The sequence below is a fragment of the Podarcis bocagei genome (genome assembly GCF_964188305.1).
Source record: "Podarcis bocagei genome assembly, chromosome: 8".
NCBI classification, from domain to species: domain Eukaryota; kingdom Metazoa; phylum Chordata; class Lepidosauria; order Squamata; family Lacertidae; genus Podarcis; species Podarcis bocagei.
Window position 1 is genome coordinate 93,351,445 of NC_138133.1, and position 11,091 is coordinate 93,362,535.

At 58.9% G+C, this 11,091-nt stretch overlaps 1 protein-coding gene across 24 annotated transcripts in view; it reads left to right on the forward strand.

Moving 5' to 3' along the window:
* The window catches only part of PLEC (plectin), a gene marked incomplete at its 3' end in the record, with an annotated part of 112,103 nt that overhangs the window by 94,330 nt on the left and 6,682 nt on the right, over positions 1 to 11,091 (forward strand). For 23 of the 24 annotated variants that reach the window (XM_081205417.1, XM_081205418.1, XM_081205419.1 and 20 more), the window contains 8 exons: positions 1,084 to 1,241; positions 1,395 to 1,573; positions 2,452 to 2,590; positions 3,407 to 3,763; positions 4,215 to 4,298; positions 4,424 to 4,528; positions 5,357 to 5,455; positions 7,014 to 10,394. In XM_081205417.1, the coding sequence (XP_081061543.1) occupies positions 1,084 to 1,241; positions 1,395 to 1,573; positions 2,452 to 2,590; positions 3,407 to 3,763; positions 4,215 to 4,298; positions 4,424 to 4,528; positions 5,357 to 5,455; positions 7,014 to 10,394 (4,502 nt within the window). The remainder of the gene's footprint in view (positions 1 to 1,083; positions 1,242 to 1,394; positions 1,574 to 2,451; positions 2,591 to 3,406; positions 3,764 to 4,214; positions 4,299 to 4,423; positions 4,529 to 5,356; positions 5,456 to 7,013; positions 10,395 to 11,091) is intronic. The other variant, XM_081205416.1, reaches the window with a different exon arrangement.

The following is an 11,091-nucleotide window of genomic DNA, read 5'->3' on the forward strand; positions in this document are numbered from 1 at the left end:
CCCAAGGGGCACCCAGTGCAATCCCAGCAACGCAGGAGTCGCAGCTAGAGAGTCTCAGCCACCCAACCACTGCTTAACAAGCCCCAGTGCAAGAGATCCCATGATCTTCTGAGGCCGCCTGCCTGCTTCCCAGGTTCCTGAGGGGCTGCCTCTGTCTTGCTTTGGGTTCCTTCCAAGTCTACAATTCTATGTTCCCTCCCTCCTTCCTGAATTGCCCCCCAATGGCAATAATAATAATAATAATAATAATAATAATAATAATAATAATAATAATAATTAATAAATTTTATTTATACCCCGTCCTCCCCAGCCAAGACCAGGCTCAGGGTGGTTAACACCCGATACAGTGGTGCCTCGCAAGACGAAAAGAATCCGTTCTGTGATTCTCTTCGTCTAGCGGTTTTTTCGTCTTGCAAAGCAAGCCCATTGAAGGATTAGCGCTATTAGCACTATTAGCAGCTTTTAGCGGCTTATCTGCTGATCGGATCAGCTGATAAGTGGCTTAGCGGCTTAGAAAAAGGGGGGGGGAACCCAGCAGGAACTCGCAAGACATTGTTGTCCTGCGAAGCAAGCCCATAGGAGATTCGTTTTGCGAAGCACCTCCAAAACAGAAAACCCTTTCGTCTAGCGGGTTTTCCGTCTTGCGAGGCATTCGTCTTGCGGGGCACCACTGTATATAAAAAATTAACTGAAATACAACTTCAAAACAAAATTAAAATACAACATTAAAATATATTAAAATACAGCCTCATTTCAATGGAAACTCAAATCAAAAACTTTTTTGGGGATGAAAACGTCCAGTCTTCACCAAGGCTAACTTTCCAGACTGGTCCTACGTGGGTCAGAAAAAAGCCAGGGAAGTCCCCAAATAGGAGGTGTTGCAGGCGGAGGGTGGAGGGTGTTTCTCCAACCGTCCTTCCATCCCTGCTCAGATGGACCCCAGCCAGCCCCCTTTCCTCCCAAGGCTGGCTTTGGAGGCCTGGCCCAGGAGACCCTCTCTCTCCCCTTGTGCCCCCTCCCCACGATGGAAGTTGTGTCTGCCTGCTCCTCCACTCACTGGGCTTGGTTTGTTTGGGGCCGCAGGGGAGCAGGAGGAGTCTCTCTGCAGGAACTTCATCTCTCAGCTGAAGGACATCCGCCTGCAGCTGGAGGGCTGCGAGTCCCGCACCATCCACAAGATCCGTTCTCCGCTGGACAAGGACCCTGCCAAGGAGTGTGCCCAGCGCATCAGTGACCAGCAGGTACTGCCCCCCCATGCATCCCTTCCTACCCTGGCAGTGAAGCAGCTGCCGCCGAGTCTGACGCTGCTACCGCCAGTGCGGATCCTGCCCCCGCTTTGTGGCTTCACTGCGGGCTTCATTCTGCTCCCTCCTCTGCCTCTCTCCTCCCTCTAGCAAATCCACCTGGAACTGGAGGGCATCAAGAAGAACCTGGGCAAAGTCAGCGCCAAGACGGAGGAGGTGTTGGCACAACCAGAGCAGGCCAGCTCGGCCCCCACCCTCCACTCGGAGCTGGACATCACCCTGCAGAAGATGGACCAGGTGTACAGCCTCTCCAGCATCTACCTGGAAAAGTAGGTCCACCTCTCACCTGGGACTCTGTCCGCCCACCTGGTCAGCCGGGAGTCGCCAGGAGCTGCTTCCACTTCTCGAGGCCTTTGGTGCCCTCTTCCCTTGGGTCTTGCGGGTGCCCTTCTCTGCACCTGCTGCCCGGACGATGAGGCTGCTTTTGCATCCTCCGTCTACTGTCTCCTTTCTCCCATTGGCTCTTTCACGGGTCTTGGTCTGTGTTTGCCCATCCTGTGAAAACATTTGGGAGCTGAACCTGTGGGGAAGGAATATTTGTGGGGTGGGGTGAGAGCCTCTTGGCTCTTCTTCCGCAGGGGAAGCGAGTTGCCTCATCCACATGGACCCACCTGGTCCTTGACCTTGCCATCCCCCCTGGCGCTTCTGTGGGTGCCCTCGCCAGGTGCCTAGGAGGTGCCTTCTCAGTAGTAACCCCCCCTTGTGACATCTCAGTACCTGCCTGAAGGTCATTTTGGTGCCAGGCAAATCACTTTTTCTTGCTCCAGGCCTTTTTGCATGGCGCTGCCGCTCTGGCTGGGCTTTGCTCTCTTGCTCTTTTGAATTGACGTAGCGCTGCCTCCTTTTGTGCCAAACCCATAAAATTCTCCCCTTCAGCCATTCATTTGCATCACAAATAAACGCAGCATTTGGAAGCAGCCCTGTGGAGGGACGTTTTTTAATGTTGGGTGTTAATTCTGCCTTTTATTTGCTGGAAGCCGCCCAGAGTGGCTGGGGTGCAAATAATAAAATTACTATTATTATTAAGCGACCCCCCCTGTCACAACTTTTGTACGCTGCCATCGGGTGTCTGGAGCAAATGGGAGGCCGCTTGGGCTCTCCTTCCCTTCCCACGCAAACCTCCAGCTCCCCTCTTCTCGCCCCACAGGCTGAAGACCATCAACCTGGTGATCCGCAGCACGCAAGGGGCAGAGGAGCTGGTCCGCAAGTACGAGGAGCAGCTGAAGGAGGTGCAAGCGGTGCCCTCTGACCTCAAGGCCCTGGAGGCCACCAGGACGGAGCTGAAGGTGCCTGCTGAATTTATTATTTCGGTCCCAGACCAGTTCCAGCCCACATACAATATCAAAGAAGTCATAAAACAAGATAGGGATACATTTGAATTTGCAATTAGGTATAACAGGGACAATACAGATATAGCAACAGTTTAAAAATATATAAATTAAAACTTAGTCACTAACATATACGGTAACCTAAAATTATCATTTTAAAACTTAATCATTATGATAGCACAGCTTGTTCCCTAAGTTTTATGACAATCGCACAGAATTTGGCTACCCTTAACGTGACCTCAGGATCCTTGTCCTCTACCAGGGATTTTAGACATTGAAGTTCAGATTCATTTGGAGATTTTTGCATAGCAGGGGTAATAAATACCGAGCGTATATTCCCGTAGAAATGGCAGCGTAACAAGGCATGGGAGAGTTTCTACCTCCATCAAGCCGCAGGGGCAGACTTGTTCTACGTATAGTTTACCCTCAGATCTGCCCTGCAATAAGGCAGATGGGAGCACGTTGAATCCAGCAAGGGTAAAGGACCGTCTGTATTTAGGTATTTGTAATTTTGACAAATAATTTGCTGGGGTAAATCCTCTCCCACTATCTTTTATTGCTGGGTGTTTATTCATCTCGCTCACGTGGCATTGCAGTTCCACACCCCAAATTGGTTGGCAGATTATTGCTCTAGCTTTCTCATAACCGACAGCTATCAGGGCCTGTGGGGAAAACCCCAGGCCTCTTAGCTTTGGTGCCTGCTGGGGCCAGGAGGGGGCCCGGCCCCAGCCGCTCCTTGGGAGGAGGCCTGACCCTTTGCGCCTTCCTCCGCAGAGGCTGCGTGGTCAGGTGGAAGGGCACCAGCCCATCTTCAGCACCCTGGAGGCCGACCTGGGCAAGGCCAGCGAGGTGAACGAGCGGATGGTGCAGGGCCACAGCGAGAGGGACATTGACCTGGACCGCTACCGGGAGCGGGTGCAGCAGCTGCTGGAGCGCTGGCAGGCCATCCTGGCCCAGATTGACCTGCGCCAGAGGGAGCTGGACCAGCTGGGGCGCCAGCTGCGCTACTACCGCGAGAGCTACGACAGCCTCATCCAGTGGATCCAGGACGCCCGGCAGCGCCAGGAGAGCCTCCAGGCCATTCCCATCACCAGCAGCAAGGGCGTGCGGGAGCAGCTGCTGCAGGAGAAGGTGAGGCAGCCCAGCCCAGCCCAGCCCTGAGCCTGCAGCTCTATCTCATCGCTGGGGGAAGCGGAGGCTCTCCAGGCCTCTGTCATTGCCTCCCTGGTGGTGGCCTGTCCTCTGCTGATTTTTGGGGGGGCCCTCTTGGGTCCATGGGGAGGCTGCCAGCATCGCCTCATGGGGTGGCTCATGTAGGGGTTTCCACCGCAAGGCCGATGCTGAGCGAAAGCTCTGAGCGACTGCTCCTGGCCTTCCCTCTGGGTGAAGCTGTCTACAGGGCTCTTGGCGGCCCACCAGCTAAAGCACAGCCCCCCACCCCACGAATCCCCTCGCCTGGGTTGGCATGGCAGTAGTCGTTCCTCAGCCCAGAGCATTTCAGCTGACCACAGCTGGCTGCGTGGTCCCTTCCCTGCCCATCCTCTCCCTGCGGGGCTACTGACAGCTGTCTTTGTCTCCCTAGAAACTCCTGGAGGAATGTGAGCGCAACCGGGAGAAAGTGGAGGAGTGCCAACGCTTTGCCAAGCAATACATAGATGCCATCAAGGTGAGGCAGCTGGGGGCTGGAGAGACAGGGGTCCCGTGCAAATGGAGGAGGGGAGTTGGGGGCCATGGGGAGTTGGGGCTTCCAGGTGCTGACGCTGCCTCTGCCCCTTCCCCCCTTCTTACAAGGATTATGAGCTCCAGCTGGTGACCTACAAGGCGCAGGTGGAGCCAGTGGCCTCTCCAGCCAAGAAGCCAAAAGTTCAGTCGGCCTCGGACAGCATCATCCAGGAGGTGAGAGGGGCACCCTTGGGTGGGGAGAGGGACCCTGGAGCCATCCTGGGCAGCAGGCACAGTGGAGATATGCCACGCAAGGCAGACTGAGTTTCCCTGCCATAGAATCATAGAGTTGGAGGGGACCCCAAGGGTCCTCTAGTCCACCTCCTGCACTGCAGGAATCTCTGCTGAAGGGTCCATGACAGATGGCCAGCCAAGCTCTGCTTAATAAGCTCCGAGGAAGGAGAGTCCACAACTTCCCAAGGGAGACCGTCCCCCTGTCCAACAGCTCTTACTGTCAGAAAGTTTCCCCTGATGTTCAGTGGGAATCTCCTTTCTTGTAACTTGAAGCCATTGGCTTGGATTCTACCCTCCAGAGCAGGAGAAAACAAGCATGCTCCCTCTTCCATGTGACAGCCCTTGAGATATTTGATGGCTGAGTGGAAATGGGCTTCTGACCACGTGCTAGATATTTGCCTTTAGAGAGATCTTTTTCTCACTCTGCCTTGTATTGCTAAAAGAATTGGCAGGAGATCCAGAACAGACAAAAGGAAAGGCTCCTTTGCTCACTGCCTATTTAGGACTGTGGAACTCACTGCACCAGGATGTGCAGGGATGGCTGCCAGTTTTGATGGCTTTGGAAAGAGAAAGGCACAGAGGAGGAGGAGAAGCTCCTGAGTGGCAACTAAGCCACGTTCTGTCTCCAAATGCCAGTCCCTGGGGAGCAGGAGAGGCCTTCTGAGGTGGCTCCCTTTGGCCGAGTCCAGTCAGGGGCCTCGGAAGACCTGGGGGGCTGTAGTCTCGCTCCCCACCCTGCCGTGACCTTGCTGCTTTCTGGTCTCCCAGTACGTGGACCTGCGGACGCGCTACAGTGAGCTGACCACGCTGAGCAGCCAGTACATCAAGTTCATCACTGAGACGCTTCGGCGGCTGGAGCAGGAGGAGGTGAGTGCGCAGCTTGTGGGAGGAGGGGGGGCAGCGTGCCTTGGCTGCATCCTTCTCCCCCTGCCCCCCCTCGCGGTCCATCCTGGGCCAGAGCATCCCTCTTGCCTGACTGCCTCTTCCGCATGACTAACGCTGGACCGCGAGGCCCCCTAACCCACCGGGGGGGCTCCTCCGCTGGGCCTGCCCTGTCCGCCAGAGGCACTTCCCAGATACACACTTAGTACAGCTGCACCTGCTTCTTGGGCCGGGGCTCCTTCCCGCCCGGTTCTCCTGTCCTGTCCTCTTCTGCTCTGAAATGCTCCTCTGTAACCTTTCTAACTCTTGATTTCTGCCCTCTGGAAGTCCAGCCGCTTTGCCAGTGCTTTGTCTTGGGGGATGTTTGTATTGGTTGGGGATCTAATGGAGGGTTAAAAACCAGGAGGATCCGGGCCTTTTCTGCACCAGGTACTCCACTGTGCGCATGCCGACCCCCCCCCCCACATGGACCCTGTTCCCTGCGCACACCTTGCTTCTCCTCCCCCCCCTCCTGCAACTCCTGTGGGCCGAACCCTTTGTGGTTCCTCGTAGGTTGAGAAGGAAGGGCAGAAATTCAGATGCAACTGAGAAGGAGAGTTTTTTGGAGCGGGATGGGGGGGGGTCTGGAGGCAGCCAGGAGAATGGAGAGGGGGTTGCCATCACCGCTGCCCTGCTGCGATCATCTGCCATTCCTGTCACCGCCTGCATTCTCCAGCCAGGAGGTGCCGTCCTCTTGGCACTTCCCAGGGCTGAGAATTCGGGGCTTCTGTCTCTGTGGTGCGCTCTGTGCACGCTCTGTTTCCCCCTCCCTCCCTGCCTCGTGGGGAGCGGAGCAAGGGAGCGGACCCCTGGGCTTTCCACCCGGTGAAGCGTTCTTCACTTCTCCCCTGGCCTCCCCCTGCAGGTGTTCCTTGGGGCATCTGGGGGGCAGGCCTGGGACCTGGCGATGAAGTTGGCAGCCTTTGTGAGCCTGCAGGGGGCCGCCCGGGGGCCAAGGGGCTTTCTACCTTCTTGCCGCGCCCTTCCTCGCCTCACACCCCACGTTGGGCTGGCTCCTCCTCCCCACCTTTGCTGAGCGGATGGGTCTTCCCTGTTGCCACAGTTTGGGCTGTCGGTGGGGGGAGTCTCTGCCTGGAGGGCATCTTGCTTCTCGCTGCCTGGTGAGCATGGTGGAGGTGTGCCAACTGCTCTCTTCGTCCTGCAGCCATTTTGTCTTCCGTTGTGTGTGTCTTTGCCATCGTCTTGCGTCCGTCTCTCCATCCATCCATCCATCCATCCATCCATCCATCCATCCATCCATCCGTCATCCTTGGTTTGTGGGTCTTCCCTGCTTTCTTGCCTGTCGTACTAAGTGAGAGACGTGAGCGGCAGCTTCTCCCGACTGCCACACGTCTTCCCGCAGCCTCCTGGGAAGAGCCGCCACCGCCGCCACACCATGCCCCCCACCCCTGCCCCTCTTGCTCACCCCCTGCTCCAATCTCTCTCTTGTGTGATCTTTCTCTCTCTCCCCCCCTTCTCTCTGCTCCCTTCCCCCCCCCCGCAGAAAACCGCAGAGAAGCTGAAGGAGGAGGAGCGGAAGCGCCTGGCCGAGGTGGAGGCGCAGCTGGAGAAGCAGAAGCAGCTGGCGGACGCCCATGCGCAGGCCAAGGCGCAGGCCGAGCGGGAGGCCCAGGAGCTGCAGCGCCGAATGCAGGAGGAGGTCAGCCGGAGGGAGCTGGTGGCCGTGGACGCCGTGCAGCAGCAGCAAACCATCCAGCAGGAGCTGAAGCAGATGAAGCTCAGCTCGGACGCGCAGATCCAGTCCAAGCTCAAGGTGATCGAGGAGGCCGAGATCAACCGCCGGAAGGTGGAGGAGGAGATCCACATCATCCGCCTGCAGCTGCACACCACCGAGAAGCAGAAGGCGGCCGCGGAGGGGGAGCTGCAGGCGCTGCGGGACAGCGCCGAGGAGGCCGAGCGCCAGAAGCGCCTGGCCCAGGAGGAGGCTGATCGCCTGCGCAAGCAGGTCAAGGATGAGGCCCAGAAGAAGAAGGAGGCGGAGGACGAGCTGAAGCGCAAGGTGCAGGCCGAGCAGCAGGCCGCCCGCGAGAAGCAGAAGGCCCTGGAGGACCTGCAGAAGCTGCGCCTGCAGGCGGAGGAGGCCGAGCGCAGAATGAAGCAGGCCGAGCTGGAGAAGGAGCGGCAGGTGCACGTGGCCCAGGAGATGGCGCAGAAGAGCGCTGAGGCAGACCTGCAGAGCCGGCGCCTCTCCTTCGCCGAGAAGACGGCGCAGCTGGAGATGTCCCTCCAGCAGGAGCACATCACGGTCACCCACCTGCAGGAGGAGGCCGAGAGGCTGAAGAAGTTGCAGCTGGACGCAGATGCATCTCGCGAGGAGGCCGAGAAGGAGGTGGAGAAGTGGCGCCAGAAGGCCAACGAGGCGCTGCGCCTGCGGCTCCAGGCCGAGGAGGTGGCCCACAAGAAGGCCCTGGCGCAGGAAGAGGCTGAGAAGCAGAAGGAGGACGCAGAGCGCGAGGCCCGGAAGCGGTCGAAGGCCGAGGAGTCTGCCCTGCGCCAGAAGGAGCTGGCCGAGGAGGAGCTGGAGAAGCAGCGGAAGCTGGCCGAGGGCACTGCCCAGCAGAAGTTCCTGGCGGAGCAGGAGCTCATCCGCCTGAAGGCCGAGATGGAGAACAGGGAGCAGCAACGGCTGCTGCTGGAGGAGGAGCTCTTCCGCCTCAAGAACGAGGTGAACGAAGCCATCCAGAAGCGCAAGGAGCTGGAGGAGGAGCTGGCCAAGCTGCGGGCCGAGATGGAGCTGCTGCTGCGGAGCAAGACTAAAGCAGAAGAGGAGACCCGCTCGACCAGCGAGAAGTCCAAGCAGATCCTGGAGGCTGAGGCCAACAAGCTGCGGGAGCTGGCGGAGGAGGCGGCCCGGCTGCGTGCCCTCTCGGAGGAGGCCAAGCGGCAGCGGCAGCTGGCGGAGGAGGAAGCCGCCCGGCAGCGGGCAGAGGCTGAGCGGATCCTCAAGGAGAAACTGGCGGCCATTAATGATGCCTCGCGGCTGAAGGCGGAGGCCGAGATTGCCCTGAAGGAGAAGGAGGCCGAGAACGAGCGGCTGCGGCGGCTGGCGGAGGACGAGGCCTACCAGCGGAGGCTGCTGGAGGAGCAGGCCTCCCAGCACAAGCAGGACATTGAGGAGAAGATCACTCAGCTGAAGAAGTCCTCTGAAGGTGAGCTGGAGAGGCAGAGGACCATCGTGGATGAGACGCTCAAGCAGCGGCGCATCATCGAGGAGGAGATCCGCATCCTCAAGATCAACTTTGAGAAGGCCTCTGTGGGGAAGACGGACCTGGAGCTGGAGCTGGGCAAGATCAAGCAGAACGCTGAGGAGATCCAGCGCAGCAAGGAGCAGGCCGAGAATGAGGCTGAGAGGCTGCGGCAGCTGGCCCTGGAGGAGGAGAACCGCCGCCGGGAGGCTGAAGCCAAGGTCAAGCAGATCCTGGCTGCTGAGCAGGACGCAGCCCGTCAGCGCAAGGCAGCCCTGGAGGAGGTGGAGCGGCTGAAGGCAAAGGTGGAGGAGGCCAAGAGGCAGAAGGAGCTGGCGGAGAAGGAGTCTGAGAGGCAGATCCAGCTGGCCCAGGAGGCTGCCCAGAAAAGGATTGCGGCAGAAGAGAAGGCCCACTTGGCCACCGTGCAGCAGAAGGAGCAGGAGCTGCTGCAGAGCAGGCAGCAGGAGCAGAGCATCCTGGACAGGCTGAAGGAGGAGGCTCTGAGGGCCAAGAAGGCGGCTGAGGAAGCAGAGTTTGCGCGGGTCAAGGCGGAGCAGGACGCAGCCCTGTCCCGGCAGCTGGTGGAGGAAGCCGAGCACATGAAGCAGCGGGCGGAGGAGGAGGCCCAGGCCAAGGCCAAGGCCCAGGAGGATGCGGAGAAGCTCCGGAAGGAGGCTGAGCTGGAGGCAGCCAGGAGGGCCCAGGCGGAGCAGGCGGCCCTCAAGCAGAAGCAGCTGGCGGACGCCGAGATGGAGAAGCACAAGAAGTTTGCGGAGCAGACCCTGCGGCAGAAGGCCCAGGTGGAGCAGGAGCTGACCAAGGTCAAGCTTCAGCTGGAGGAGACTGACCACCAGAAGAACATCCTGGAGGAGGAGCAGCAGCGGCTGAAGAACGAGGTGACGGAGGCCATGAAGCAGAAGGCGCAGGTGGAGGAGGAGCTCTTCAAGGTGAAGATCCAGATGGAGGAGCTGGTCAAGCTGAAGCTGCGCATTGAGGAGGAGAACAAGATCCTCATTATGAAGGACAAGGACAACACCCAGAAGTTCCTGGCGGAGGAGGCGGAGAAGATGAAGCAGGTGGCGGAGGAGGCTGCCCGGCTGAGCGTGGAGGCGCAGGAGGCTGCGCGCATGCGCAAGCTGGCGGAGGAGGACCTGGCGCAGCAGCGGGCGCTGGCGGAGAAGATCCTGAAGGAGAAGATGCAGGCGGTGCAGGAGGCCACGCGGCTGAAAGCCGAGGCCGAGATGCTGCAGAAGCAGAAGGAGCTGGCCCAGGAGCAGGCCAAGAAGCTGCAGGAGGACAAGGAGCAGATGCAGATGCAGCTGGCCGAGGAGGCCGAGGGCTTCCAGAAGACCCTGGAGGCGGAGCGCCGCCGGCAGCTGGAGATCACGGCCGACGCCGAGCGCCTGAAGGTGCAGGTGATGGAGCTGAGCCTGGCCCAGGCCAAGGCCGAGGAGGAGGCCAAGCGCTTCAAGAAGCAGGCGGAGGAGATCAGCCGCAAGCTGCACGACACGGAGCTGGCCACCCGGGAGAAGGTGACCCTGGTGCAGACGCTGGAGATCCAGAGGCAGAAGAGCGACCAGGACGCCGAGGCGCTGCGGAAGGCCATCGCGGAGCTGGAGCAGGAGAAGGAGAGGCTGAAGCGCGAGGCGGAGCGGCTGCAGCAGCAGGCCGAGGAGGTACCCCTTTCCTTGTGCCCACAGGCCCCACCCCCAGGGCTCCCCCAGTGGAGGAAGGCACATGGAAGCTCCACCCACTCAGCAGCCCCGGGGCAGGGCATGCTGTACCACTTCAGAGGGCAGGTGGGGGGGGGTGTCACATTTTTGCTCAGGCTTTTGTACATCTGGTAAGAGGGTTGTGTGCCTTTTATGAAAAAGTAGTCTAGATAGCAGATGATCCTCTGTGTAAACTATCTCTGCAAATCAAATGAAACTGGACTGCAAGGATAAAAGTCCGCTCCATGCTGTGATAGTTTATATTATTTTATTCTATTATTCATTTTGCATAGTGGAGCATTGAACAATGTGACCCCTCCCCACCTACGTTCTGACATGGTTTTACAGTCCACTCTGCCCCCTCCTTCTGATGCACCTGAGACCACCTATGAGTCAAAGGCGGGTGGGAGAGAGGAGTGGTAGCCCAATTCTGGCAGTTGTGCAGAGAAGGGCTGGGGTTCTGCTGTCGTTCCTCAGAACAGCTGAGCTCAGGCTCCTTCAAGGAGAGGCCTGTCGAAAGGGAAAAGGCTGCCTTTGGGCAACTCCCATGTCTACTTTCCTCTGTGGTGGCCCACCCAGCACCCCTGGACTACAGCTCCCCCCCCATTCCTGGCCATTGTCTGTGCTGGGGCCCAAGAGCAGCTGGAGGCCAGCTGTGCAC